General features: G+C 39.0%; 4 protein-coding genes across 7 annotated transcripts; 2 read left to right on the forward strand and 2 right to left on the reverse strand.

Moving 5' to 3' along the window:
* The first annotated feature begins 553 nt into the window (after nt 1–553).
* LOC122076146 lies at nt 554–3,469 on the forward strand. 2 transcript variants are annotated; one of them, XM_042641452.1, is made up of 8 exons: nt 554–862; nt 978–1,036; nt 1,121–1,438; nt 1,806–1,866; nt 2,290–2,414; nt 2,788–2,850; nt 2,944–3,068; nt 3,228–3,469. In XM_042641452.1, the coding sequence occupies exons 1-8, from the start codon at nt 775–777 to the stop codon at nt 3,367–3,369; spliced, it is 981 nt and encodes a 326-aa protein (XP_042497386.1). In that variant the 5' UTR covers nt 554–774; the 3' UTR covers nt 3,370–3,469. The 2 variants fall into 2 exon arrangements, with proteins under 2 accessions (XP_042497386.1, XP_042497385.1); XM_042641451.1 differs by having other exon boundaries at nt 978–1,438.
* A 974-nt stretch (nt 3,470–4,443) lies between these two features.
* Nucleotides 4,444–9,217, reverse strand: LOC122077402 (succinate dehydrogenase [ubiquinone] iron-sulfur subunit 2, mitochondrial-like). The gene is made up of 2 exons (XM_042643347.1): nt 8,501–9,217; nt 4,444–4,873 (listed from the first exon to the last, which is right to left on the reverse strand). Exons 1-2 carry the CDS (start codon nt 9,157–9,159, stop codon nt 4,693–4,695), a joined length of 840 nt encoding a protein of 279 aa, XP_042499281.1. The 5' UTR covers nt 9,160–9,217; the 3' UTR covers nt 4,444–4,692.
* Nucleotides 9,218–15,416: 6,199 nt separating this feature from the next.
* On the forward strand, nt 15,417–18,032 carry LOC122075863 (protein NOI4-like). Of its 2 annotated transcripts, none has more exons than XM_042641042.1 (3): nt 15,417–15,635; nt 17,358–17,549; nt 17,644–18,032. In XM_042641042.1, exons 1-3 carry the CDS (start codon nt 15,627–15,629, stop codon nt 17,665–17,667), a joined length of 225 nt encoding a protein of 74 aa, XP_042496976.1. In that variant the 5' UTR covers nt 15,417–15,626; the 3' UTR covers nt 17,668–18,032. The 2 variants fall into 2 exon arrangements, with proteins under 2 accessions (XP_042496976.1, XP_042496974.1); XM_042641040.1 differs by having other exon boundaries at nt 15,422–15,635; nt 17,355–17,549.
* Nucleotides 18,033–19,269: 1,237 nt separating this feature from the next.
* Nucleotides 19,270–25,826, reverse strand: LOC122075488 (zinc finger CCCH domain-containing protein 67-like). 2 transcript variants are annotated; one of them, XM_042640529.1, is made up of 8 exons: nt 24,815–25,826; nt 24,651–24,683; nt 24,103–24,165; nt 22,428–22,460; nt 21,925–21,984; nt 20,887–21,015; nt 20,485–20,763; nt 19,270–19,641 (listed from the first exon to the last, which is right to left on the reverse strand). In XM_042640529.1, the coding sequence occupies exons 1-8, from the start codon at nt 25,238–25,240 to the stop codon at nt 19,390–19,392; spliced, it is 1,275 nt and encodes a 424-aa protein (XP_042496463.1). In that variant the 5' UTR covers nt 25,241–25,826; the 3' UTR covers nt 19,270–19,389. The 2 variants fall into 2 exon arrangements, with proteins under 2 accessions (XP_042496463.1, XP_042496462.1); XM_042640528.1 differs by having other exon boundaries at nt 21,865–21,984.
* Nucleotides 25,827–26,875: the final 1,049 nt, after the last annotated feature.

A 26,875-nucleotide genomic window follows, 5' to 3' on the forward strand; every position in this document is an offset into this window, starting at 1 on the left:
CAGCCATGGTATCCAGGGCTAAACCCTATGGCCACTGCCTGGTTTCCTTGGCTGCCACAAGTTCCAGGAAAACAAAAACGTTTGTTCTTGACTTTCTCAAATGGTCATCCATTGACAGAAGAAGAAATAGTTAGCTTCTTTAGAGATAAATATGGAGATTGTGTTGAAGATGTTTTTGTGCATCACCCAGAAGAGGGCTTTCCACTGTTTGGGAATGTGGTGTTCAGATCAGAGTCCATGATAGAATTGGTTATGAATGGTCAGGAGAAAGTTAAGTTCACAGTTGCAGGGAAACCCCTCTGGTGCAGGAAATTCAAGCCCAAGAACCAGCGTATTGGTGATGGAGGGATTATTAATAAAGAGAAACTTGTTTAGTTTAAGAAAAGTTATTAATGTATTATGTTGGAAGGAATGAGGAATACTAAATTTTAATTAAGATAGTCTAAGATCAATTTCATTCTTTTGTACAATTTTTTTTTTCATTTTTTTCCCTTTGCAAGTCAGGGTTTTGAAATATCGGATTGGATGCCGATTCGGAACCCACTGTGGTGTGGATTTTCCATGAATTCCCAATAAAATATCTCGATCCTCTTGCCATGTATGAGGGTCCCTCACCACGTTGGCCAATATCTTCTAATCTTTCTCAATTCGTAGAGATAATACCAGGAAGGGTGGAGGTTTCAACAATTGCAGATTGCAGAAGTCACCACCAGACGCCGTCGGAGAGGGTGGAAGTTTTCCGGCTATAACGGCGAAGGGCAAGTTTTTCAGAACATGGTAATTGTCAATTGTTGGTGGCTGTCGAGAGGAACAAGCCCTTTTGCCGGAATCTACCTCCCCTGCGGCGGCGCCGCTTGCCCTGGTTTGTCCTCTCCGCTTCTCTTAAGTTCTTCTCTTCTTTCAACCCTTTCTCGCACCCGAAGAAATTATGCATTGCTCCTCACTTTGATCGTACAAAGGTTGTCGCATATGATTAGGTCCAAAGCTTAACGGCCCTTTTCCCACAAGTAAGACTTCGCCTGGTAGTCTGCCCGGGGTAAGTTTGTATACCTCCTCGCACTTCACCGAGGGAGTGAAAGGTCCTCCTTCATTCTCTTCTTCTTTGGGGTTCTTGTTGCAGGGTTTTGGAGCTACTATTAAGGCTTCGTCGGATCGTACTTCTGCGAAGAGGTTGAGAAGATATGGGGAAGCGAAGAAACCCAAAACTCCTCCGACTATTAAGAAACAAGGCCCCTCAACTGAATATAGTGGGCCGGCCGATGGCAGGGGATCTGCTTCTTCTGGAGTTGAATTTAGTAACAGCGACAATGGTGATAGCAGGGGCTCTGGCCTGGCTTCCAAGGATAATATCCCTGAAAGCCCTTCTAGAAGTGCTGTACTTCAGGCCTGCACTGTCACTTCCTGTTTGATACTCTCACTGGGTCTTGTAATTCGGCAGGTAGGTTTTGTCCTCCATATCTTTTATAGCTTTGCCATCTTACTGTCCACATGAGGAACTGGTTCAATTTCCATTTTCCCTTCGTGGTAGGTTAGGAGTTTCTGCTCCCAAATTCTGTAAACCCTCTGGGTTTAATTCTGAAAAATGATTCACTTTCAGTAACACTTAATCTTTGAGACCCACATCATGTTTCTCTCTCTCTAAATTTTTTTTTTTTTTTTTTTTGGTGGGGGTGGGGGGTGGGGGTGGTTTGGGTTGGGGCGGGGGATGGTGGGGAATGGTTCAATTTCAGTAACACTTATGGTTGTTACCACTTACAATCTACATCCATTGTGCAATTTCTCTGTTTTGTCCTGTAATTCTGCAGGCTTCTCATGTTGCGTCTATGGAAGGATTGCCGCTCCTCGACCGTTCTACGAAAGTATCATGTATAATTTTCTGCTCTCATCCTCTTTTCAACTTGTTCATTCTATGTCTAATTTAATCTCACTTAGAATTTGCTGGGTAGGCATATCATTATACTTGCCCATTGTTGCAAACATATAAGGTAGTTGGAGCCACCATTTTAAGAACACTCTGTTTGGCCTTTGTCTCTGCACTATTGTCCATATTGCACATTGGACTAGACTATTGATAGATCTGCCAGAACCCTTGCATATCACCTTATTGAACACTAATAAAGTAATCTATTGAATGGAGTGAGGAATGTTTGGTTGGTTGGCCCTTATTCAAGTATTCCCTCTTCTTTGTATTATCACTCCTAGTCTTTTCGTACTTCTATGCACATTCGTTCGTAGGATCTAGTTGTTCCATTACCCTAAAGGACAGCCCTCTTTTTCTTTCACATACAGTTGATTTCGAGTTGTGGCATCTTGAGTTGATCACAGGATTGGTGGCATTGATATCTTCGTGCCGATACCTATTACTGAAGACATGGCCAGATTTTGCTGAGTCTAGTGAAGCAGCTAATCAGCAGGTAGGCGCTTTCAAACAAGCAACTTCTTGAAAGAATTCTGTAGTTTATTCTGATCTGTTGCATGCTAGGAACATTTTTTTTTATTGAAATCCACCTAAAGTTCTCTTTCAACTGTTAGAACCTTGAGTACTAGAGATCAAACCTGAAGTGTCATGAAGTACAGTGTGAAGAGGCTGTTTCTGGACTTGAACCTATGATCACTAGGTCACAGTGGTGCAACCTTACATTAAAATGTGATTTTCATGATCTAATATTATCCATAGGGAAAAGATATAATAGAACACTAGTGTAGACTCATTGCATATCACACAGCAACCCTGTTGGCTCCAATCGCATGTTCTTAGAAAATTGTCTTGCATGCTTTGTGTTTCAGGTACTCAGTTCACTGCAACCTGTGGATTACATAGTTGTGGCATTTTTGCCTGGGTTCAGTGAGGTAATACTCAGCCATGTCGTATGTTAATCGAGGTTGCCTTCATGCATCAGATCCTTAATGTGATATGGTGTTGCCCAATATGTTCTTGACCAGGAACTCCTTTTCCGTGGTGCACTGCTTCCCCTATTTGGACTCGATTGGAAGAGTGCCTTAATAGTTGCTGCCATTTTTGGAGTTCTGCATTTGGGTGGTGGTCGAAGATACTCCTTTGCCATATGGTAATCATCTTTTTATCTTCTTTATATTTTGTTAAGTGTTCAAAAATTCTAAAAGTGGGCCATATAGAGCCAGGTATGCCGAAGCTACATGTGAGGGACAAATGCGAGAGAAGAGACACTTCCACTTGACTCTGATCTTATTATGGAAATTTGTTTCAGGGCAACATTCGTTGGATTTGCCTATGGCTATGCTGCCATCATATCTTCAAGCATCATTGTGCCTATGGTATCTCATGCGTTGAACAATGTTATTGGAGGCGTTTTATGGAAACACACGAGTTCAACAGAAGAGATGAACTGATGGCCTTCAGCTTTTTACCATGAATTACAATTTTCTTGTTTGTATTTTGGCTTACAACAATTTATATACTTCGAGTTGATTATATTTTACCATTTCTGCATAAGCAAACAGTCCCATTATCTTAGGGCCAAAAAAAAAATATATATATATATATATATATAGAATTACAATTTATTTTTCATCAACCTTTCTTACAACATGGTTCTCCCTATATATAAATACAGAGAATTGCCATGCCACCTGATCTTAAAAAAACTCAACCCCATAATTTGGCTTACAATATGAGAAAATCCAAAACCAGATCAAATTTCTTTCGCTACCAATGTAGGATCAACCTTATTGATAGGATCAACCTTATTGATAGGGGATTGCAAAAAGTCATAAGTAAATGACAATTGTAGACATCTACAACCACGACGTCTATGCAAGGAATCATAAACCTCCACCTTTAGAGGTAGTATGGTGACAAACTAACAATTTTATATCAAAAGAAAAAAAATTTGTCCACAAATCCATCTAATTCATATTCATGACCCTACTACCATTTGATAGAATAAAATATGAATTGAGTTAGACAGTTGATCAATTAATTAATAAATGAAAACCCAACATCAAAGATGTCGTTGTAGTATAGTGGTAAGTATTCCCGCCTGTCACGCGGGTGACCCGGGTTCGATCCCCGCGTATGAACAATTTTTTGGTTTTCTATGTTTGGTTGTCAAGAAAAGAGACAGTACAAAAATATAATTTTATAAAAGTTTCTTCCTTCACTCAATACAGGATATAGTTTCAGGCACATCCTCGGGGAAAATGTAGAACACCGAATCTCCATTAATCATCTCATTCTTTGAGATCCAACTAAAACGTTTTCGACTGGGAGTAGTAACACAACTGCTTCGGCCTCCTTGGAACTTTTCAGTTCCAGGAAATCACATTCCACTGCCCTTAAAATGTTGAAGCTCAATTCACAAGACATAAAAATTAAGAAAACGAACATCAGCTTCTATTCTCCAGTATTCCACAATTAGAGTTTGCTAGAATCTCCAACCTAGGGATAGAAGGGCATCCAAAGTATAGGGACTTAATGGAAAACACTTTACATTAATACATAATCATATTTAAATGCCCACACGCTATGAACACTTATTTTTGCAAACAAAGAGGTGAAGAATCCAGCCCACATCAAAATTACAACATTATGATAAATTGGGCAAAATAAAATGTTTATTAACTCAAATACTCAATATAGTATTTCCAGTCTCATGAATGCTGAAAAATCACCCCTGCCCAGACCCTACTTTCCACAGATTTGTCTCGGAAAACCTAAATCCCCCCGGTGGAGACCTGGAGCTGCTTGATACTAATAATCTCCTTCCCAGGACTCAATCCCTTGGGGCAGGCACGAGCGCAGTTCATAATTGTGTGGCAGCGATACAGCTTGAACTCATCACATATTGCATCCAGACGCTCCTTTGTGTATTCATCCCGGCTATCTTGTATCCACCTACAGGCACCAATACAATATAAAATCATTTCCAACGGTCAACCCTACCAAATGCATGTGCTTCACAAAATACATGGTACAGTGAGGATCACAAGACAAATGATTGTAGGATGTTGTGAAAGTGATCACCGTTAAGGTAAGATATGACCATCAAACATGTTCTGAGAAATAAAAAATCTCCACATAACCAGATAGCCCATTAAGAGAATACAAAGAAACAAGAATGGTTCAAACATGACAAATTCTCTGGATTAGGATCACAAGTAGAAGCCAACAGAAGGATTACATACTGATTTTCTCATTTCTAGCGTTGAAAATTCATGGCACCTAAAAGATAATGAATTCTTTATTCTTCAGGACTACTCACCTAATCTTCCCAACATTCCTAAAGTAAATAAATTTAAAAGTTACGAATGCCTTTACTGGAAGAGAAAACAATTGCCTCCTAAGATCACAAGGTTACAAATGTGTCTTTCCAACCTCCTAGTACCAAGGACACCGATGCAGCACACTTGCATCATTGGTAAAATATCAACAATTGGGGCTCCCTCAGACCAAAGTGTAACAAGCAGATTCTGAAATTTTTGATACTAACACGACAAAACCCTGAAGTTTTCAAGTAAAGGACAATAAGACAGGACTACATTCCAGCCCCAAGTCCACAATCAAAATCCAAATCCAACCTAACAAAAGGAAGGAAGAGGGGGGGGGGGGGAGAGGGGAGTCCAAATCTAGATGCAGACATGGCCAAAGCCCAAAAGCAGACCAAAACCCAAGCCCATAACTTCCTTAGTGGGATTCAGAATAGTTTGTATTAGATTTGGAGGGATGCTAAAGGAGGAGTTGGTGGGATTCCTCCTTCTCCATAGTGTGATGGGAGGCCTAACATATCTTCTTCCTCCTTTTCAGTTATCTAAAGGCCAATACTTGGGCTAATAACTTCCTATAGTTTAGTAAGAACAAATCTCCATTCTATTTTGAATAGATTCTTCAGTTCTGGCCAAAAAGCTTCATAAAATTCTTCTTCCTAGACCTGTGTTAGAACCTAGTTGCAGACCTGCAATCAGACTTGTCTTCTTACAGGTTTTGAGGTCTAATCCATGCAGTACTCACTAGAGGCTGCTTCCTGACTCAAACCCATAACCACTAGATCGCAATGGAGCAACCCTACCACTGTGCCGAAGTCTGCTTTCTAGAAACAAAAGAAGAAAGAAAAGACATCAACATAAGACCCACAATCTGGTTTTGAAGTGAACCAGAAAACTGGTTCAGACCATACCCAACTGAACAGCATGCATGTTCTTCATCCTCTTGCGAGAATACTTGTAAAATAACATGGATTCTGCATCACAACTTCTTTTCAGCTACACTAAGTTTATTTATATGTTATTTTTTCATTGCCCAACATTCAGCTCCATGCGTCATTTCTGATCGTATAACTATCATATAAATTTTCCTTTGAGTTTTTAGAGGAATACGTCAATCACATCACACCATCGTTTAAACACCCTTCTCAATGAGCTAAATATAGCCCTATTCCAATATGAACTATGACACCAAGACGACTACCTCGGTAAATTTGCAGCATATAGGCACCCAAACAAGTGGGCAAGCCTTGGCGCAATGGTTAAGTTGCACTAGCAACCTGTTGGTTGCGGGTTCAAAACTTGGAAACAGCCTCTCCTGCAAAGCAGGGGGTAAGGCTGTGTACAAATCGCAGACCCTGCATTCGCAAACCTCGTGCACTAGGTTGTTCTTTTTTAGGCATTCAGACAAGTCTGGGTACAACAAAGGCCAGACTGAGGGACTCCAATCCCAATATAAACAACTACATACATAAGCTAGCTTCAGGCAGCAATGGCGACGAAATAAGAGTGGAAAAACTTAAGTGTTTAATCAACTGTCACTCTATAATAATCATATCACCCACTACAAACAATATCAATAACTCAACCTCAGAACACCACATTCCAAATGTCACTTCCATGCCATATCCGAAGTGTTGGTCCACAGATTTATTCTTCCCACATTTCCAATAAGAATTACACCACTGACTGATTTGACATGTTGCCTCAATATCCATACCCAATCAACTCAAGCTGAGTTTCTTCAAATTTTTCAACACCCAAAATAATTCATATCTGTCTCATAAGACTCACCATATCCTCTTAGCCTCAAATAAAACCCTTGGGACCTTCCTTGAGGAAAGAAAAGCTCTCATCCATTCTCTTTGACCATTTGATGAACAAAGGAAAAATGACATAAAAACTAATTCTATTGAGAGTTGAATAGAAGTGTCTTCATCTCCATTCATGATAAATAAAAAAAAGAAGAAGAAGAAGAACTAAACTTGTTTACTTGGATATACACCATTAACACTTTAGAATGGTGAACTATCTATTCCTTCCTCACCCACAGCAGTCGGATTCATACACTAAACTCAATTGTGCATCTCTGCAATTTAAGCTTCACACCAATCAACAAAAAGAAAGAATTTTTTTAAGGTCAGGAAGTCAGGGACGAACTGATGTGGACTCGCAAGAGGAAATGTCCAAGGAAAGGAGACAATCAACCATTTCCTCATGTATATGCAAAATTTGGGTTAGCCTTGTGTATATGCAGAATTTGGTGTAACCTTGTGTATCTGCAGAATTGGTTTAGGTGCAGGAGATGATAAGCCATGTCAAGCCATTAACTTCAAAGGAAAGACAATATACTTGTGTGCATGGTAGCGGATATGTCTGTTTAAAAACAAACTTATCCAGAACAAAGCCAACTACCAGAAGTACCACACATACATATATAGTCCTAGTATAACAAATTCCAGGTTCTCTTCGTCAAAATAATTTTTCTATAAAAGTAAGTAATTCCCTAGGCACCTCCATCTGAAAATGAGGCCCAGGATGATCTAGCTTAGGTATATATTATTGCCTCACAAGAGCTTTCTGCCTAGTTTGTTTTGCAAAGCAAAACTAATGAAGTTCAATGGATGGCTTTAACCCTTGTAAACTACGTGCTTGAGTACAAAGTTAAGAACACAGGTCAATGTAAGAAAATGAATAATTAAAAAGAAATGAAAGCTGAGAGGAAACCTAATAAAACCATATGTTCCTCCAAACACACCACTCAAAACGTCAAAAAAAGCAGCACACGGATAACAATATTAACAGAACTGATGGAAAAGAACAGTAGCAGAAAAAACAATAACAATAGCTATCTACAGAAGACATATCTCCTCAGACTGTTACATTTCCCAACACATAAAAATTCGAGAGACTTAAAACCATGAATACTATCTAATTCAGGGAACACCAGATAAACAATAAAACATTGAACACAAATTCTGTGTTTGAAAGAAAATTAGCAATATGCTAAAAATTTAAAAACAAAATAAGAAACATATAATAAATAAATTTTAAAAAAGAAAAGCAAACTGAAAATAATCTACGCAAGTTTCTGAACAAAAAAATTAAGAATTAGCAATGCAACCCTATTTTTACATTACAAAATAAACAGAAAAAACTCATTCCAAAATTGAGATTAATTCGCACAACCCACCAACACACCCTCATCAAATAATAAGGAGGCCAAAAACCCTAACGGAGAAAGAGCAGAAGAGTTAATTACCTGTGCGCGTGGAGAAGAGCGGCGGGACCAAGATAGGACTCAGGATTCCACCAATAACTCGGGCAGGACGTACTGCAACAGGCGCACAATATACACTCGTACATCCCATCAAGCTTTGCCCGATCCTTCTTGCTCTGCGGAATCTCCTTCCCCGCCACAGGCGGTGGGTTTTTCCTCTTCAACCAGGGCTCGATGCTCTTATACTGATTGTAGAAGTTAGTCATGTCAACGACGAGATCCTTGATAACGAACATGTGAGGCAGAGGGGTAACGGTGCTGGCAGTCCCAGTAGGGATCTTGGTGAGGCAAGCGAGGCCATTGCATCCGTCAATGTTCATCGCGCAAGACCCACAAATACCTTCACGGCAAGATCGGCGGAAAGTGAGTGATGGATCGATTTCATTCTTGATCTTGATGAGAGCATCGAGGACCATAGGACCACAGTCCTTGAGATCAATCTGGAAATCTTGGAGAAGGGGCTTGGAAGGGTTGTCAGGGTTCCATCGATAGATGGAAAAGGTCTTGAGCATGGAGGTATCTTGTGCCTTGGCCTTCACCTGATTCGCTTCAGCTTCGGAGGCGTGAGCTCGTGCCCGTAGTAGCGATGAAGCTGGACCTGATATCCTTGAAACTCCTCGGCGGAACAGGCCGGTCGCCATGGCTGCTACAGCTGCAAAATTCACAGAAAATGGGAAAAGAAATAATGGAAAATTAACAAGGTGAGAGGAAAAAGAGAATAAAAAGAAGCCGAGGCCGGAGAGCACGATGACAAAAATAACCTTATATTTTTATCATTTGGTAACCCACTCCCCCTTTTCAGGTTTTTTTTCTTCTATAATTAAGGGTAGGTTCAAATTAAATTGTTTATTATTATTTATTTCTCTCTTTTAGATGTGAGGGGTAGTTTCGGTAGAGAAGATGAAATGAGAGGCCAAATATTGGGATTCGTTGGCTCCATTTGCTGCCCTGTATTTCAGCGCTCTTATATTTGTTGTGTGTGGCTACGTGGCGAGATATACACCCTTGGTTTGCTCGGGAACGTGGTCAGCTCGCGTAGCAGTCAAATTGGATCCTGGCCGTTGAGGGAGGAAAATAGGCAATGTCAATGTGAACTGCCGTTCCCTCTTCTAGTCAATTATACTGTTCCGTTCGTTGTTATTGGTTTGGTGTGTAAAATGCCCATAAGGCAAACAACTCTATCCCAATAAATATTTCATACAATTTGATTGGTTTTTTTCCCCTGTTTTTTGGGGTGGGATGGAGGAGGGGGAGTGTTTTCTATTCCAAAGTTTATGCCCAATGGAAAACACCCACTCTCATCCCCTTTTTACTACAATTGAAGGGACAGCGAGGTTAATACACCAATGAAAGAGAGACATTAACACTAGGTTAAAGATAGAAAGCATTCTACTATTTTTTTTATGGGCCAATAGAAGTGTATGCAAGGGCATCTAACACGAGAATTTTTCATTTCACAAAGGGTGGTTGGTCATTTCACCCTTCTAATGTCTAAGCGCAAGTGTCATGCAGCTTTATTTTTTCCAAAAGATAGTGTTGGCATATCTATGCCATTTGCTAAATAAACATTTTCCTTTTCATGAAATTTATTTATGCCCCTACATTTAAGCTATAATAACACATGAATCCCCCATAAATACTTCTTTTTTGATCCCCTCGATAAATATACTTTCTCATCTTCTGCCTTAACTTTATAAAACGACCTAGACTACTACTCATTGGCATATTTGCTCTCTTTTTTATTATATTATTTTTTCCTCTGTTCATATAAAAATTCATGTCCAAACTACATTCTGAGAAGAATTGTGAATACCCTTAATCATATAATACACTCTCTACTATTTTCTTACTCAATTCGTGGATTAATTAAAAAATTAAATTATTGTAATACGCAGATAACAACAGTCATAAAATTGATCAATTTTTATTAATACCATACCTTATTGTATAAAAAACGGTCATCTGGATGTTCAAATGAAATAATATGGCACTAATAATTATGTAACACATAATTATATCATCTTAATATGCACTTAAGATGTAGATTTAAATGTGATTTGGAAAAATATTGAATTATAAAAAAGGATTTATGATAGTATTTGTAATATGGGAAAATAGAAAGTTTATATAACCTACATGGCATCAATATGAGATGAATGGATAACTTGAAAGTAGAAGAGGTTATGATTTTTGCAGAGTTAAATAGTTAGAGGGTTGAGAAAGGCTCACACTTCATTCAGGTAGGGGATGCTAGTTTGGCCCACCACGCCCAAGCCCGCCCATGCCTGAGAGGGCTTCGGTTATAATACCTCATTTTGAGCCCGTCCTGGACCTATATATAAATATTTATAGGGAAATATAATATGTATGCATACGCATAAGGGCTATTAGAATCAATTAAGGCCAACCCGGCCCAACTAGAATGGATGCAACTGGCTAAGCCCAATTGGACTGGACTGGGGTTAAGGGGACCTAAAACCCCAGCCCAGCCCAGCCCGTCAGACTATCGGTATCTTTCTGAGTGGCTGTGTAGAGAAGGAGAGAAGGAAGCTATTTATGGAAAAATTGATTTCAGAGATGCTTGCAACAGCTGTGCTGTTATTTTCGGTAAACGATGTTTTCATTTGTTAAATATCCTACATTTATTCCTAATGCGTAATGCGCACCCTCTGTCTATCTCTGGTGAGTGGAGACCAGGAGGTCCAGGACTGGTGAGATGGTGAGGGAGGCCTAAAAGAAAGGGAACACAGTTGGTGGGGTTGTCTTCTATGAAAAGAACAATATGGAAACTGCACGGTTGGCAGTTCCCAAGAATTTTGCTGACAACACCACATTACTGAATTTGTTGTCTCCTGTCGGGACTCAGGACTCGGGACTCGGGAATTGGGATTACTGATACGGGTACTAAAAATCGGGTCATGGGTTTCCATGATCCATACTCCACTGATCCACTCCCTCAGAGGCTCAGATCCACAATTAAGTTATTTTCTTCTAGATGTATGGTGCAAGTTTTCTTCCTCGTAGATGAAGAAAAATTCATAGTTTTATATATTTGGCATCACATATCGAGAAAAAAAAGGGTAATTTATAACGCCACCCCCTGGAGAATGCCAGTATTATAGGAACACCCCCTCTCTTTCACTAAATTAGACTCAGACCCCCTACCGTTAGTCTCAGTTAAGGAATATACCTTATATGCTGATGTCAGCTATTATATTTTATTTGAAATACGAAAATACCCTTCCTAAATGTGAAGTCCCTAAAATGCCCATGTAATGAGTCTCATTCTCAAATCAATAGTTCCTATATCGTTCTCCCAAATCAAGCACCAGCGATCACAGCGGTGGGGGCAGCAGCGTTGGTGATAGCGCCAATCAGCACAAACTCACAGCGGTGGTGGGCAGTGGCGTCGGTGTCAACGGCGATCAGCACGAACTCATAGCGGTGGAGGGCAGCAGCATTGGTGACAGCGACGATCAGCACGAACTCACGGTGGTGACGATAGCGGCATTAGCGACGGAACTCTCTCTCTATGGTTCTTGATTCTACACCGAAGGTTTGACGGCTGAGTTTTCCAAACCACCGCTGCTGACACCACTCCTCCACCACGCTGACACCCTTCCCCTTCTATACTTCTCAAGCACCAACAATCACGGCTGTGGAGGCAATGGCGTCGGAGACAGCGGCGATCAGCACGGGTAGGAAAACCAGAATCAAGAGAGAACCTTTCAATAGACTCTGAAAGAAAGAGCATTGGCTTGGTGGGCAAAAAAATTATTCTACTAGCGACACAGAATAACCAGCACCTTCTCCAGGCTCCTATTTTTTGTTATCACCAATGAAGCTAAAATATGAAACTAATTCATCAAGTTTTGGCTCTTTGAAATGAGGTCCACCACCGATATGATTACATTCTGTAAGTTGATAAGACAAGGATATTGTGTGAAAGTGGTTTTGATTCGGGTTGCAAAGGTTTCATATTAGGGAACTTGAGAAGTAGAGAAGGGGAGGGGTGTCAGCGTGGTGGAGGAGTGGTGTTAGCTGCGGTGGTCTGGAAAACTCAGCCGTCGAACCTTTGGTGTAGAGGGAGAGTTCCGTCACCGTTGCCGCTGCCATCACCACCGTGAGTTTGTGCTGTTCTACGCTGTCATCGATGCCAGGCGCCAAACCTTCTCCCTCACCTCCTCCTTCTCCACCGCCGCTGCCTCAGCCTCTACCTCCATGTCTGCACGGCCTCTGCCTCCATGTTCGCCACCGACAGATCCGGGCTCATTGGACCTTAATCAGAGAGGTAGCAGAGAGGTAAAGGTTATGAAACAATCATGGCCATGAATAGGAATGGGAGGAGGAAGAAGATGAAACTAAGTCTAGTGAAATCCTTTATTTTGATCTAAATACCGATTTTGATCCAAATACCGGAGATGGAGACTTGCATGGGCACCATCAGAGGCAGCACCACTCGCCGTCGACGGAATGAGCACAACTTGCCAGTGACAGCAACTCGGGTAGTTTGAATCTCACCAGACTCACAAGTTGAGGTACAGAAAAGGAACGAGGGAGAGAGTGTGATAAGTGATAAGGGTGATTAAAGGGTATTTTTGGAATAGTATAATACTGGTGTTTTACTCATAAGGGCAAAATTATCATTTCACAACATCACTTAACATAGACCGATGGCAAGGGGTCCAAATCCAATTTGGTGAAAGAGAGGGGTGTCCCTCTAATATTGGTATTCTTCAGGGGGTGGCAAAAAAAAAAAAGATATTTGACATCGGGCTATAGTCGTATTGACCAATATTATACATGATTGATATGGTATGAATGTGATATTTTCTTTTATGAAAATGGTGTTTTGATCTAAAAAGATCAATATGATATTGTCCAACATGATCATAATCGATATTGCCGATGACTTATACCATGAATTAAATCTTGGAGGAAATCTCACTGGCGGCAATTTGGGATGCAATAATTATATACCTTCCTTTGTTTGTCTCTTGTCTATCATTATGTTATTAGATTGCACATTTTTCAAGTATATATATATATGAAATGATGGATTTATTCTCTTTGGAAAAAAAAAATTGTTTTATCAAAAGAATAAAAAATAAAACTATAAATTATTTGACACCTTAAGAGATATTAGTAAAAAGAATCTCATCATTAAATATATATATATATATATATATATATATTCACCAAAGTGTTGTTAGATTCATGTTATAGCTTTGCCTGCCATACCCATCAACTCCAATAGATTTTGATTATTAGTTCAGTAGTGGTTTATAATTGTCTAGTTTTTTGTTTTCCTTTGAGCATTCCCCTTGTTCAAGGGTTGAGCAAGGCTCATACTTCATTCATAGGATTTAGGCGACAGTTAGACCTCACACACTAATTCCTAACATTCCATAGAAATAATAATTGGTGAAATTTTTTTAGATTATGAAGGATACATCAGATTTTGTTAGAAGTAGAGAAGTAAGTTAAGTTGTTAAAAAAATACTCGTAGAGTAAAGGCTTGGAGATACTCAGACTTTAATCCCAAATCGTTTTAGAAAAAGGAAAAGACAAGAAGATGTGCCAATCAATTTATCCCTTAGTGAAACAAGAGGGATAAGCCTCTTCAATATTCATAAAACGACATAACTTAACTCTAGTGGCAATATCATTATTGAATAATAATTTACCGTTTTGATTGCAACAAGATGCACCCATATGTGTTTAAAAAATAAAAAATGATAATCAAAATTTCAAACTTAATAAATTTATTTATTTATTTTCAATTTCAATTAAATAATAATACTAATATTAGTCCAAGACTCAAACCAAGCCGTAAGAACATTATCAAGTAGCCTTGATGTTGAGTTGTGAGAGACACGTGAGAAAACACACGTATGAATACCCCAAAATATCTATGGGTGTTGTGTCTATGTGAAGTCATTGTCCTTTTCTAGTCTTCTAGTTAATGATGGCTAGTCAAGTACTACCCCAAAAGGGAAACAAAGAAAACGATGCAAACGAATGGTCAAAACAACTGAAATCTTAAGCTGAACCATAGGGGGTTGTTAAGAAAAAAACCATTCCAGTTGAACCGATTGAAAGCGATCGAACTGAATTGAAATTGATCAATCAAAATCTTTAATGGTTTGATGATGGTTTAATTTCTAAATTTGGTTTCAAGACTAAAATTGATTGGATCAATTGATAAATCTGATTCAAATTGATCATTTGGTTCGAGATTTGTCACACTCAATCAAGCATATCAATTAATTATAGGATGCCTTAATTATATTACATAACTCAAATTTTAAAGACGAAATAAAATATTTTGGAGTAATTTATATAAAAACACTTTGATCAGAGAATTGGGGTGTCCACACATGACCAATTGATGTGACAAGAAAGAAAAAAAGAACATGATCAATGATCAATGCACTAGATATTAAATAAATGATGATATGATCAACATGTTAATTAAATTAATTAAAATTCAAATAAAATGTGAGATTGAGGAGACAAAATTTTGTTACGCTAGAAATAATAAATCATTTTCTATGTTTAAAAGTAAGGAAGATAAGAAAAGGGAGTGAATCTTACATATTTATTATCATGTGGGAGGATGAAAGGCTTGTCCCCTTATGGGTGCGAATATAGATTTCCTTTTTGTATTAAAGAAACAGAAAGGGATGGAGGGTGAAGCATCGTAGTCGTAGGCCGTAGGTGGCGCCGTCTGTGTACTGCACACCTAGCGTAGACCGTAGTGGGGGAAGGAAAAAACCGTTAAGGTGCCGTGTGAGCGACGTGTACACCTCATACTCTGACTGACCAGAGGGAGGAAACATGGAATTATTGAATTTTTAATCGTTGGGATCACAAGACAAAACCCCATAAGAGGGTTCGCCTTTGGAGGGACACTTTGCCTTAAGACTCGCTCGCTCTCTCTCTCTTTCTTTTTCGCCTTCTCTCCCTCATTCTCTCTCTCTCTACCCCCAAGGCCCCAACCCAACATTTGCTGCTTTCTTTTCTATTGTTGCCCTTTTTTCTCTCTCTTCCGGGTCTCCTCCGATTCTCGATCTTTGGAAATTGAAGCGCCTGCGATCTTCCGCTCATGTCGTCGGTAAGATTTCTCTTCTATTATCGCTGACTTCTTTTCTCTCTCTCTTCTGCGTTACTTTTTTTTATCCCACCTGTAGTTTCAATTATTGATTTTCTGTTCATTTTGTATGTGATTACCAGATGATTTAGCAATGAGATTTAGGGTTTTGCTTCGGCCTAGGGATGAATTATGGGAATTCTGGTAGAGACGTTGGTCTCCAGAGTTGGCCTTTTATCTGGTCGGATTGATGGGAAAAAAAAAGGGGGAAGATTTTTTTTTTCTCCAATTCATTTTTGCGAGAAATAAGAGAATTTTCTTTGTGGTGGATGTAATGGAACCTGGATTGGATGCGGTGAGGGGTTTGCATTGCAGTTATGTTTTGAATTTTTGTGTCTGGAAAATGACGGGAGAACTAGTCCCCGACCCCCTGGTTGTTTTTATTCATGAGAAGCGATCGATTTTTTTTTTCCTGTACATATGTAGGTGTTTGTACTTTGTGGCTCTGGTTTCTGAATTTTTTCTTGGTTTACTTTTGAGAATCTCTTTGAACCACCTGTGGCCTCCTATTTTGAAATTCAATCGGGTGTTTCCCTGTTCCTAATCGAGAGAGGTAGCTATAAAATATCTAGAAAGAGGCCAGTTATACCCTCTTGATCATCAGGATAATGATCGACCCCGTTAGAATATAGTGTGCATTGGTGGACAGAATAAAATTGGAATTCAAGGTTTTGGAACTCTTCAATTGCGTTTAACCTTAGATCTTGATTGAGCGAAAGGATCCAGTTTTGTTTGCCATCGTTTATACTCAGGTGCCAGACAATTGTGCCTCCTAGAAGCAATTATATTTGCGCCTCTTTGCTTATATGTTTCTGCTTCTTGATGACAGATTGGGATTTATGTATCATTGACAGGGAAGGGTGAAAGTGTGCACCAAATGCTGATTTGCTTCAATTGTTGAGCTTTTTCAACAGCATATGGAGGCTTCCCTATGTTGCTATTCTTCATGTGGTTGTTTTATGTGATTATAATGTTTTTTAAAAGACAAAAATAAGGAATTGAATTGCCACCCTCGAGAGTAGCCTATATAAACCTGTTTTCTCTGATGAATTAATTGATGATCATTTTTGTCATCTTGGTTCAGTCAGCTTTACAGAGAGGGGGGAGTTTGAACTGGGTGATGCCCAATTAGATTAGGTTGGAAGTAGTGAGTTTTTTTTTTCCTTACTGTGTTAAGACAGCCATGCTCCTAAAAGTGAAGCTGGAATTTTATAAAACGGCTATTAGACCAACCATGTTTGTGGAGTTGAATGTTGCAATTCAAAGGAACAACACAGAAATATAATTGATATGCTGCCGATGAGATGTCAAGATGGATGAGTAGCACAACTTTAGGGTACAGAATGGGGAAGATAAATGTCAGTATTATGATTCATAAGTACCGGACAAACCTTCCTCAATTGAGCTAGTCACATTTTATATTTCCTGGTTATTTCAAAAACAGCTGGTGAACTGGAAAAACCGGAGCTGGATACTTTTCTATTTGATATGCTGTTTGGGTTATAGAACTATGAACAAGCTTATGGCAACTAGTATTAAAACTTAGTGAGTTTGAGCTGAGTTCATTTCATTTGGCAGTAGAAAGATGTTACTCACCATTTTAATGTGTATTGTTTCATTTGACAATTCTTTTGTATTGAGATGATGGATTCTTCGGCTTATAGATAACTGATCCATTTGCAGCAGGATAAGGGTCGGCCATTACCCAAATTCGGTGAGTGGGATGTGAACAATCCTGCGTCAGCCGAAGGGTTTACAGTCATATTTAACAAGGCTAGAGATGAGAAGAAGACCAGTGGGAATAATGTGGCTGAAGCATCACCACGAAGAAGTGATGATGCATACAAACAAGAAGAGAATTATCAGTATCCCACAAAGGTATGTTAATGGCCTGTGTTTACTTTAGATTAGACATATCATGGCTGTATTGCTCTGTAATGAATCTCACCTAACACATTATTGCATTTGGCAGAGAAAGTGGTTTTGCTGTGGTTGATCCCGCGCCGCTTTTGGAGCCCTGAGATTCGTTAAGCTGGCCTGGTGGCATAGTACTTGTGAGTCTCTCTGAATACCCCTGGCAGACTGATGAAGTGGGGAATGTCTGGTGGTTATCTATTCCGTTTACCTGCAGTGTTTCTTCTTTTTTCCTGATTTCTTGTTCACCTCCTTTTATGTTCCCCAAGAGCGTTTTATATGTGTGTACTCTATAGGAGGAAAGGAAGAAAAGTAATGGATTTAAGAACATAAAATTTTCTTGCCCTTTTGTTCTTGGTTTGAATGTCTCAATGATATACAGTTGTGTTTTGAACAGTAATATGTTTACCAGTAAAAAATAAATGTATTATTATTTCCGACTAAAAATGTGCGACAATGGGAAGCACAAGGGGGTTGATGTCTTACGGTTAATGGTGTGGTCCTCCTCCTAAATTCCTACCTTGGGTGAAGCAGATTTCCAGTTGTTTCTCTTCGAACTTTTTATTCTTGGGTATGTACCTAGATGAGGTTGCTTCTCTTGAATCAAAGCAGTTACTAGTGTCGCACGAAGAAAAAATGCAGAGAGACGAGAGTTGCCAAAGGCAAGCTGCAGAACTGACTGAAACCCTGGTGTGTTTTGTTGAGGTTAATTGGTTTTGATTTGCTGTGGAGCAGCTTGTGAAGTGGTGGAGGCATAGTATTGAAAGGGGACGGTGACGAAGGGTGTCTATCTTGAAAATTTCATGCTAGGCATAAAGGGTGGCAAAATGACTTTCATATCCTCATGAAAGGCGAAAAACTTGCTCTTGTTGATTGTGGGTAAAATTTTTGTGGGGAGAGTTTTCTGTCCAGGAGCGTGGTTTCTACACTAACGTGGGGGGCAATGAGAGCACCCGTAGAAGCATTAAAAGGGGCAAACTGGTCATTTTTACAGGAGCCTATGTCTAGGCTCAAGAGCCATGCTCCGGACAGGCTCCTTTCCCCCTTCCCCTTTTTTTTGGGTAAGAATTAGGTAGGTAATTTGGCAAACCAAAAGCTAATTTCGAGTAATCTTGTAATATTTCCAATATAATCAATCACAGCTTATGTGAGCCTAGTACCTGTAGAGACCAGGTTGACCTGTGTCTCAATCCTCACCATACCTCTGGGCTCTGATGATTGAGATGCCCTATCAATTGATATGTGGCTATTATCTTTGGTTTTTCAGCAGCGTTCCGTGGTTTTTCTCTACACAACACCGGAGTTGTCACGGCACCAAGCCAATGGCCAACCGCCATGACGCCTAGGCAAAGCAGAAAGCACCCAAGGAGACTGCCATGTTCCAGCTCGTTTTCCGTATTTCTCGGTTTTGCTCCCCATCTTATGGGTTTAGTTGCCTTGATACGGAAGGCAACTGGTTGCCTTAGGCATTAAAGTCTTTCATGATCCGTCTTTTATAACCAATTATTTTAACCTACTTTGTGATCCAAATTAAACCTGAAGGGGAAATTTTAAATTTTTTTTTCCCCACCCCATTCTGTAAATTTGCCAATGATATATCACTAATTATGAGTTGGGGCACATGGAATGTTATACCTGATTTCCCAACACCTGCACCAGATCCATGCCAGGAAAAGGGATTCAATAACAGAAGGTTTAAAGAGGATATAATATAAGAATACACATGAAGCTCATGTTGTTACAACAATATAATATTCTGGAAAAGTGATCCTACTACAAAGAAAAAATCAATATTTTTTATAAATTAACTTACAGGTCTTCTTAATACAGACCCTTTTGGGACCCCGTTTTTTGGATGATTGAACTTACATGCTGATCTATATTTACAGTCCCCAGTTTTCATGAAGTGACTACACTCAGGTTGGCCAGGTCTCTCTGGGAATTCATCCAGCATGTGCTGTTGATTATGCATAAAGACTTCTGTACTGTCTGTTGGATTGTTCAAAGCTAGATATGGAGGAGAGAGAAAGCTTCTTTCTGGGGGGCGAGTTGGAACCTACAGAAGCATAAAATGGATGATATGTGGTAAGACAAGAACCTAGCAAAGAAGTTACAATGTTTCCAAAAAACTTTCTCAAGTGACTTTTGGCAAAATGCCATATTGATAAGGAAAAACAAAGAATAAACACAATCGTTACTGGGAGGAAAAAAAAAAATGTAATTTAGTCACAATGTTCAGTTAAAAAAAAAGAATACTTGGAATATTCTATGATTCATAAATAAACATCATCCAAACGACCACTAAAAAATCAGTTAAAAAGACAATTATTAATCCCACAAGAACCGTTTTAGTTAGAAGAAAGGTTTGTTTATGAATATGATCGGCCGAAATGATTCTTAGTTTTAAATCAACTCTCAACTCAACTCAGCCCTAATCCCAACTAAACCGGGTCAGATATTCCTAGTTTTAAATGGTGGTAATAATGTTTCCATGGGAATCTGGCATGGATACTAAATAATCCATCCCAATGCAGAAGCATCTATAACATGCAAAATATTAATTTTAAAGCATACAAACAAACTAATAAGTTCAAATGATATTTTTAAAATTAATGGTGCTATAAGACTCAGAAATATAACCATGAAAGGAAACCGAGCAACTGATTTAAATATTTAGCATCTATCAGAACTGGAACAACATATTGGTGTATCTCTATTATTTTTCTTTGTGAACGGGGTTCTCTTTGATGTTGCAGTCGTCATAAACTAGTTGTGGCTTTGCATCTTTGGTGGCTTGTTGTAGAAGCATCGGATCAAATAACTTGATAGCAGGATAGTGTTTATGATGTCTGTGTGTGTGTGTGAGAGAGAGAGAGGATTAATCATGAATAAGATTTACCTGATATCCATTCCATTCAGGATTTGGATGCACCCTTTGAGGTGGAAGCATCATTGACCCATAAGGAGTGACAGCATCTATAAAAGGGACTGTCCCATTTGAATGAGAAGACCAAGGTGTTGAAGCTGGCTGTGATGCACCTGAAGGATGTGAGGAGGCAGAACCAGGAGTATTATTATCACCTCCTCCCACAGCAGTAGGATCAGGATGATGAAACCTGCAGTTGGGTCCATACTTGCAGGAACCAGTACGCATATAATACGGGCACTCTCTCTCCCCCTTTGACATAGATAAAACATTACCACAAATTTCAGTATACTCACTAAAATAGAGCCAAAAATCTCACAGCATGTCAGCCTCAATGTGTTAGGTGGTACAGGAAGAGGAACTGCATAACATTACCGGTCTGATTGGCAAGCCAAGAAAGTTAAAATCTACTGGTGGCGGTGGTGGTGGTAGCATAGTTTTTCCCCGTGAATGATTGTATCTACAAGCTTTTCCGAACTTACATCCTCCTGACCGCAGATAATACTGCAGCAACCATAGCAAACTACTATAATAACAGGAACATCCATTATTGATATAACATGCATCAACAAGCATTATAACCCTGAAAACCAGTAATGTGAATAAACAACATAAGCAGACAGAGCCATATGAGAAAAACACCTTGCAAAATTATTCCCCTTTAAGAGGAGGCCAAGAAATTACAATCAATGCAATGCCACAAATAAGGAATCACTAAGCTGAATATAGACTGAGGAAAGAAGGCAAAGAAGGTCAAACAAATGAAACCCAAACCCGACAAACCCAACGGGACTTCGCATCAATACCCCTAACACATCCAGCTTAGGGGGAGAGAATTTATATTAGATACTTCTAACAAAAACCAATTGATACAAAATTGATTTTCTTCAATAAACCAATCTACAACATACATAACCGAAACATGGATCAGGGTTTGGGGTATATTATGCACATCCCACAGCCATTTAATTTCATGCACAATATGAGTATGTAAGGTGAAATTAGAGGTCCAGGTATCATATTTATCTTTTAAAAAAATCTGTTTCTACTTAGATTCCAAAATGCTGGCATTCTCTCTCGACAGAATACTAACTCTGACCACTTAGATAAAGCAAGTAGTTCCTGATGGACTATTGGTTGTAGGAGTAGAATTAAGAAGAATAAAAAGGTAATTCCAGTGATTCAAAGAAAGACAATTATATCCAACCCAAATTAAGACCAGAGACAAGGTTAAATGAAGAAATGATTTTGTACAATATACAGAAAGAATTTAAGAGAACTTACAATTTATAACACTCTAAGAAAGTAGAACAGATGCTAAAAAACTGGCTAAGCAACATAATTAAATAATACCTTGCATTCTTGCTGCTCTGTTTTCTCTGAAAGATCTGCCCTCTCCTTTTCTTTGATGACCTTGCATTCTTGCTGCTCTGTCATCTCTGAAAGGTCTGTCTTCTCCTTTTCTATAGTAACCTTCAAATGAATGAAACCATGGACACCAAAATAAGAAAATAAGTGCATGCAGGCCAACTTGAATCAAACCACAAATGTAATTAGAGTCCATAAGATATAACTGCTTTCAGAGTACACCATCCAAAGACATAGAAAAATGAATGAATGCCCAAAGAAGAAAATGGAAAAGACATTATTTGTCTACTTCCAGGTAAAGCCAGCTTCCAGAGCTAATCCTGAATATAGGACAAACCAGCAAGAAATACAAGAGAAACAACATAACTGCCTAATTCCTACTCAACTAAAGCCATCCCCCCCACCAATAGGCCAAAATTCCTCTCCAGCTTATTGAATTAATTCTTTATCAAGCCCATTATTCAAAAGATAAAATTAATTGAGGTGTAAGCAACCACACATTTTCTTCCCAGATGAAGAGGGTTGCGAGAGAGCCAAAAAAATCTAACCTGAGCAGACTCTGGCGAAACCGATCTTTGTCCCTGTAAAAAACAAGTGAACATCTATTAGTACAGGATCACTGAGAAAGATGCTGAAGAATATATTACTAATAGCAGAAAAACAACACGCTCAATTTACATGCTAATAAGCAAATGGGTCAAAACTATACCTGGTTTTTCTTTCTAGCAGGATGATTGTACCTGCAATTCATTCCATATCGACAAGTTCCGCTCCGAAGGTAATAGGCACAATCAGCCGCATCAGGTCTCTGGGGATAAAGGATTTTTCTAGGTTTCGCCGCCTCCACCAGAGGACCCCCTTCGAGGATGTCCTCCTTAAGGTCTCCGTTTTCATCGCTTGTATCGTTGTTATTATCTTCCAACCCTAGATTTTGAAACTCTTCTAGAATTTTCACAGACGCAGGCACATCCTCAGTAGAAGAAACATGACTAGAGACAGCAGCAGCAGTATTATCGGGCTCAGGACTAACAGCAGTAACAGATGGAACCACAGAAGCAGGAGATGAAGGAGGTGAAGGCGAAGGAGTCGCTAAAGTGGATAATCAGGAGTCAAATATTTAGGAAAATAATGAGTACATTTTGGTTGATTGGAATACAATCAATGGGAATGATACAAATCAGATAGGGTCAATATTGCTAAGCTGAACATAGATTGAGAGAGAAGGGAAAGAAGGTCAAACAAATGAAACCGAAACCCAACCAGATTTAGCATCAATATGCCTAACACATCATGCAGCTGAGGGTTAACAAATCTCATGAGGTTTAGAGTGGATAATCAGGAGTTAAATATTTAGGAAAATAATGAGTACATTTTGGTTAATTCGAATACAATCAATGGGAATGATACAAATGAGATAGGGTCAATATTGCTAAGCTGAATATAGATTGAGAGAGAAGGCAAAGAAGGTCAAACAAATGAAACCGAAATCCAACCAGATTTAGCATCAATATGCCTAACACATCATGCAGCTGAGGGGGAGAAAATTTCTATAGAAACTTCTAACTAAAACCTTTCTTCAATAAATCAATTTTGTTGTCATGATTCTTAAAATCTTTATCAAAACACCAGCACAGACCCATAAGAAAACAAACAAGAAGAAAGACCAAGTAACTAAAGCAAAGATCGTAGATTCAAAAACCTGGCCATGACCTGTTCCAAATAGTGGGAAAACACCCAATCTACAACGGATCAGAGTTTAGGGTATCAGATGCACATCCCACAGCCATTTCACACTTCATGCCCAATATGAGTATGTGAGCTGAAATTAGTTATCCAGGTATCATATTTATCTTGGTTTGTTTGCACTTAGATTCCCAAATGATGGAAATTTCAATCTATGGCATGCCAACTCCAACCACTTAGATAAAGCATGTAGTTTCTAATGGACTTTTAGGAGTAGAATTAAGGAGAATAAAAAGGCAACTCCAGTTATTCAATCAAAGACACATGGATCTGACCGCTAGGAGGATAAACAAAGAAATGCTAATTTAGGACATACACATTATAAAAATTTCAGAGACCTAACAATTTAGAAGTACTAAAAGAAGTAACGCATCTTCTAAACAGGAATTTAAAAAAAAAAAAAAAAAAAAAACAAAAAACAAAAAAACAAAAAACAAAAAAAACAAAACAACTTGGTGAACAGGGTAATTGAATAACGACCTTGTAGTATTCTTGCAGCCCCATTTTCTCTGAAAGGTCGGCCTTCTCCTTTTCTTTAATAACCTTCACATGAATAAAAGCATGGACACCAAAATAAGAAAATGACTGCAACGTAGGCACTTGAACTAAACCACCAACATAATCAGAGTTCATAACATATAACTGCTTAGTCAAAGTAAATCATCTAAAAGGACATAAAAAATGAATGCCTGCCCAAATAGAAAGTGGAATAGACAATTTGTTTGTCGACTTCCAGTAAAGCCAGCTTCCTTAGCTAAACATGGTTACAGGACAAACCAGCAGCAAATACACGAGAAGCGACAAAAGTGACTATTTCCCACTTAACTGGAGCCACCCCACCCCGCCCCACCACACCAGTGGACCAAAACTCCTCTAGAGCCTATCAAATTAATTCCTTATCGAACCCCATTACGTAAAAGATAAATTATTTAACTGAGGTATAAGTTAGTTTCCCAAATGAAGAGGGTTGGAAGGAAAACGAGATATTTTTGAGAGGATTCAGAGCCAAAAAAGAGAAAAAATCTAACCTCGGCAGATTCCGACGAAGCCGATCTACGTATCTACACAAACATGTGATCTTCCATTAGTACAGGATCATCAAGAAAGAAGCAGAAGAATATATCAGTACAATCAGTAAAATGCGCTCAGTTTACAAGCTAATAAGCAAATGGGTCAAAATCAAAAGATGTACCTGGTTTTTCCTTCTAGCAGGATGATTGTACCTGCAATTTGCTCCATATCGACAGATTCCGGTCCGAAGGTAATAGGCACAATCAATCGCATCAGGTCTCTGGGGATATTGGAATTTTCCAGGACCCTCTTGCGGGTTATACTCCTTAAGATCATCGTTTTCGTTGCCATTATGTTTGTTATTATCTTCTAATCCTAGATTTTGAAACTTTTCTTTTAGAGTTCCCACAGTCGCAGCCGCATCCTCAGTAGAAGAAACACTATCAAGGACAGGGACTGGGACAAGAACAACAGAAGCAGTAGAATCAGGCTCAGGAGTAACAGCAGTAACTGCTGAAGCTGAAGAAATTGAAGATGAAGAAGGTGAAGGAGAAGGAGTCGGTGAAATGGATTCCTGAGGTTTTAAAACAGAGGCTTCTTGCCCCATTGTTCTTCCACATTGTATACCCTAAATTAACCAGAGAAGAGGAAAACAAAGAAACAGGAATATATGCAGAATACAGTTACTTCCTTTGGAAGATATGTATAATACAAATGCTTTTCTCTCCTTTCTGCAATGAAATACTTGATACTAGTCACATATACCCGTACCATACGAATACGAATACGAATACAAATAGGAATAACAGTAAAGTTACGGCGGCAGTGATAACGGCCGTACTATTCTGAAATCGACGATCACATAACTGATTCTGGTCAAATGACCAACTTTATAGGATCGCCCTCTCCGAATCTCCCTCGGTCCCTCTCCATTTCTCTCTCTCTCTCTCTCTCTCGTGCTCAGCTGTGCTTTGCTTCTCACCTTCTTCCTTCTCCCTCTGCTTAGGTCTGTGCAAAGGAGGTTCTGTACCGGCTACTTTTGGGAGTTGGAACGGTGGAATGGTGGAAGAGAAGTGATCGGAAACATGAGAGAAGAAGCATTTGTGTGTGCAATCCCAGAATCGTCGATCCCTCTGTCGTTCTGCTCAACAAGGATCAGCAACACTCTTCTACTAGTCAAATACCGGTATCCATTTCCCTCTCTCTCTCTTGGATTTTTGTTCACGGTGCCACCAATACCGATACTAATATGGCCGATTGTATCAGGTCGTATTGACCCGATTTCAGATCAAAAATCATTCTTTGTTTGACAAAAAATTATATCTGATCTGTATTGATCGATAAGTGCTCTCATTTTTTATTTTTTTATTTTTTAGGGTAAGATCCTGAGAATCGATTTGATTTTGGTTATTTGATTCGGTCAAGATATAAAATGTAGAAAATTAAAATCAAATTGAACCGAGGATAAGAACACACTTTCAAAACCAAAACCAAACTAACTTGGTTTTATTTCATATTTGGTTCTCTATTGGATCGAGTCTTATCACCTGCCAAGACATTTCATCAATAAATAATATAGAATTAGGCCTACAACAACAAATAATATAGAATTGAGCCTCTAACACTGCCTCTATAAACCCAAATGAAGTCCATAGAATGGAAGCAGCAGGTCTCATAATCAAGGTTAAAAGAGTACTGGATGGATCGGCGATCAGATCAGTTCCCACCGATTCCATTGAATCGGCTGGATTTGGCCAGAATAGATTAAAACCCTAGAAATGACACAAAATCTGAGAGTTTTGGAAGGTTTTCCCTCCCAGCTCCTTTCTCGGCAGTCCTGAAGGGCCTCTCAGATCAATGGGAACTGTTGTCGCACATTTCTGTAACAATATTTTACAGTTCATGGAACTGCGGACTTCATGTCTGTTTCATGAACCTTAATACAAGGTTCTGACTTTATATCTGTTTCATGAACCTTTATACAAGATTCTGCATTGCTCAGTAAGATAATAATCATAGGAAGAGGAAGGCATCACAAATTCATCATCCAACCACTTGCTAGACAGAAACAGGTGTCTCATGCGTTTCAATTTAGTACATTGTAAGTGCCAATGACAACAGTTTCCAAATCCAAAATCTACAATCCATCCAGTAAGGTATGGTAAATAAGCCAAGTTGAAGACACACAGTAACGACATTGGGCGACTGACTTTCACCAGTTTACCCATTAATAAGAAAAAAG

The sequence above is a fragment of the Macadamia integrifolia genome, chromosome 4 (assembly GCF_013358625.1).
Source record: "Macadamia integrifolia cultivar HAES 741 chromosome 4, SCU_Mint_v3, whole genome shotgun sequence".
Taxonomy (NCBI): Eukaryota; Viridiplantae; Streptophyta; class Magnoliopsida; order Proteales; family Proteaceae; genus Macadamia; species Macadamia integrifolia.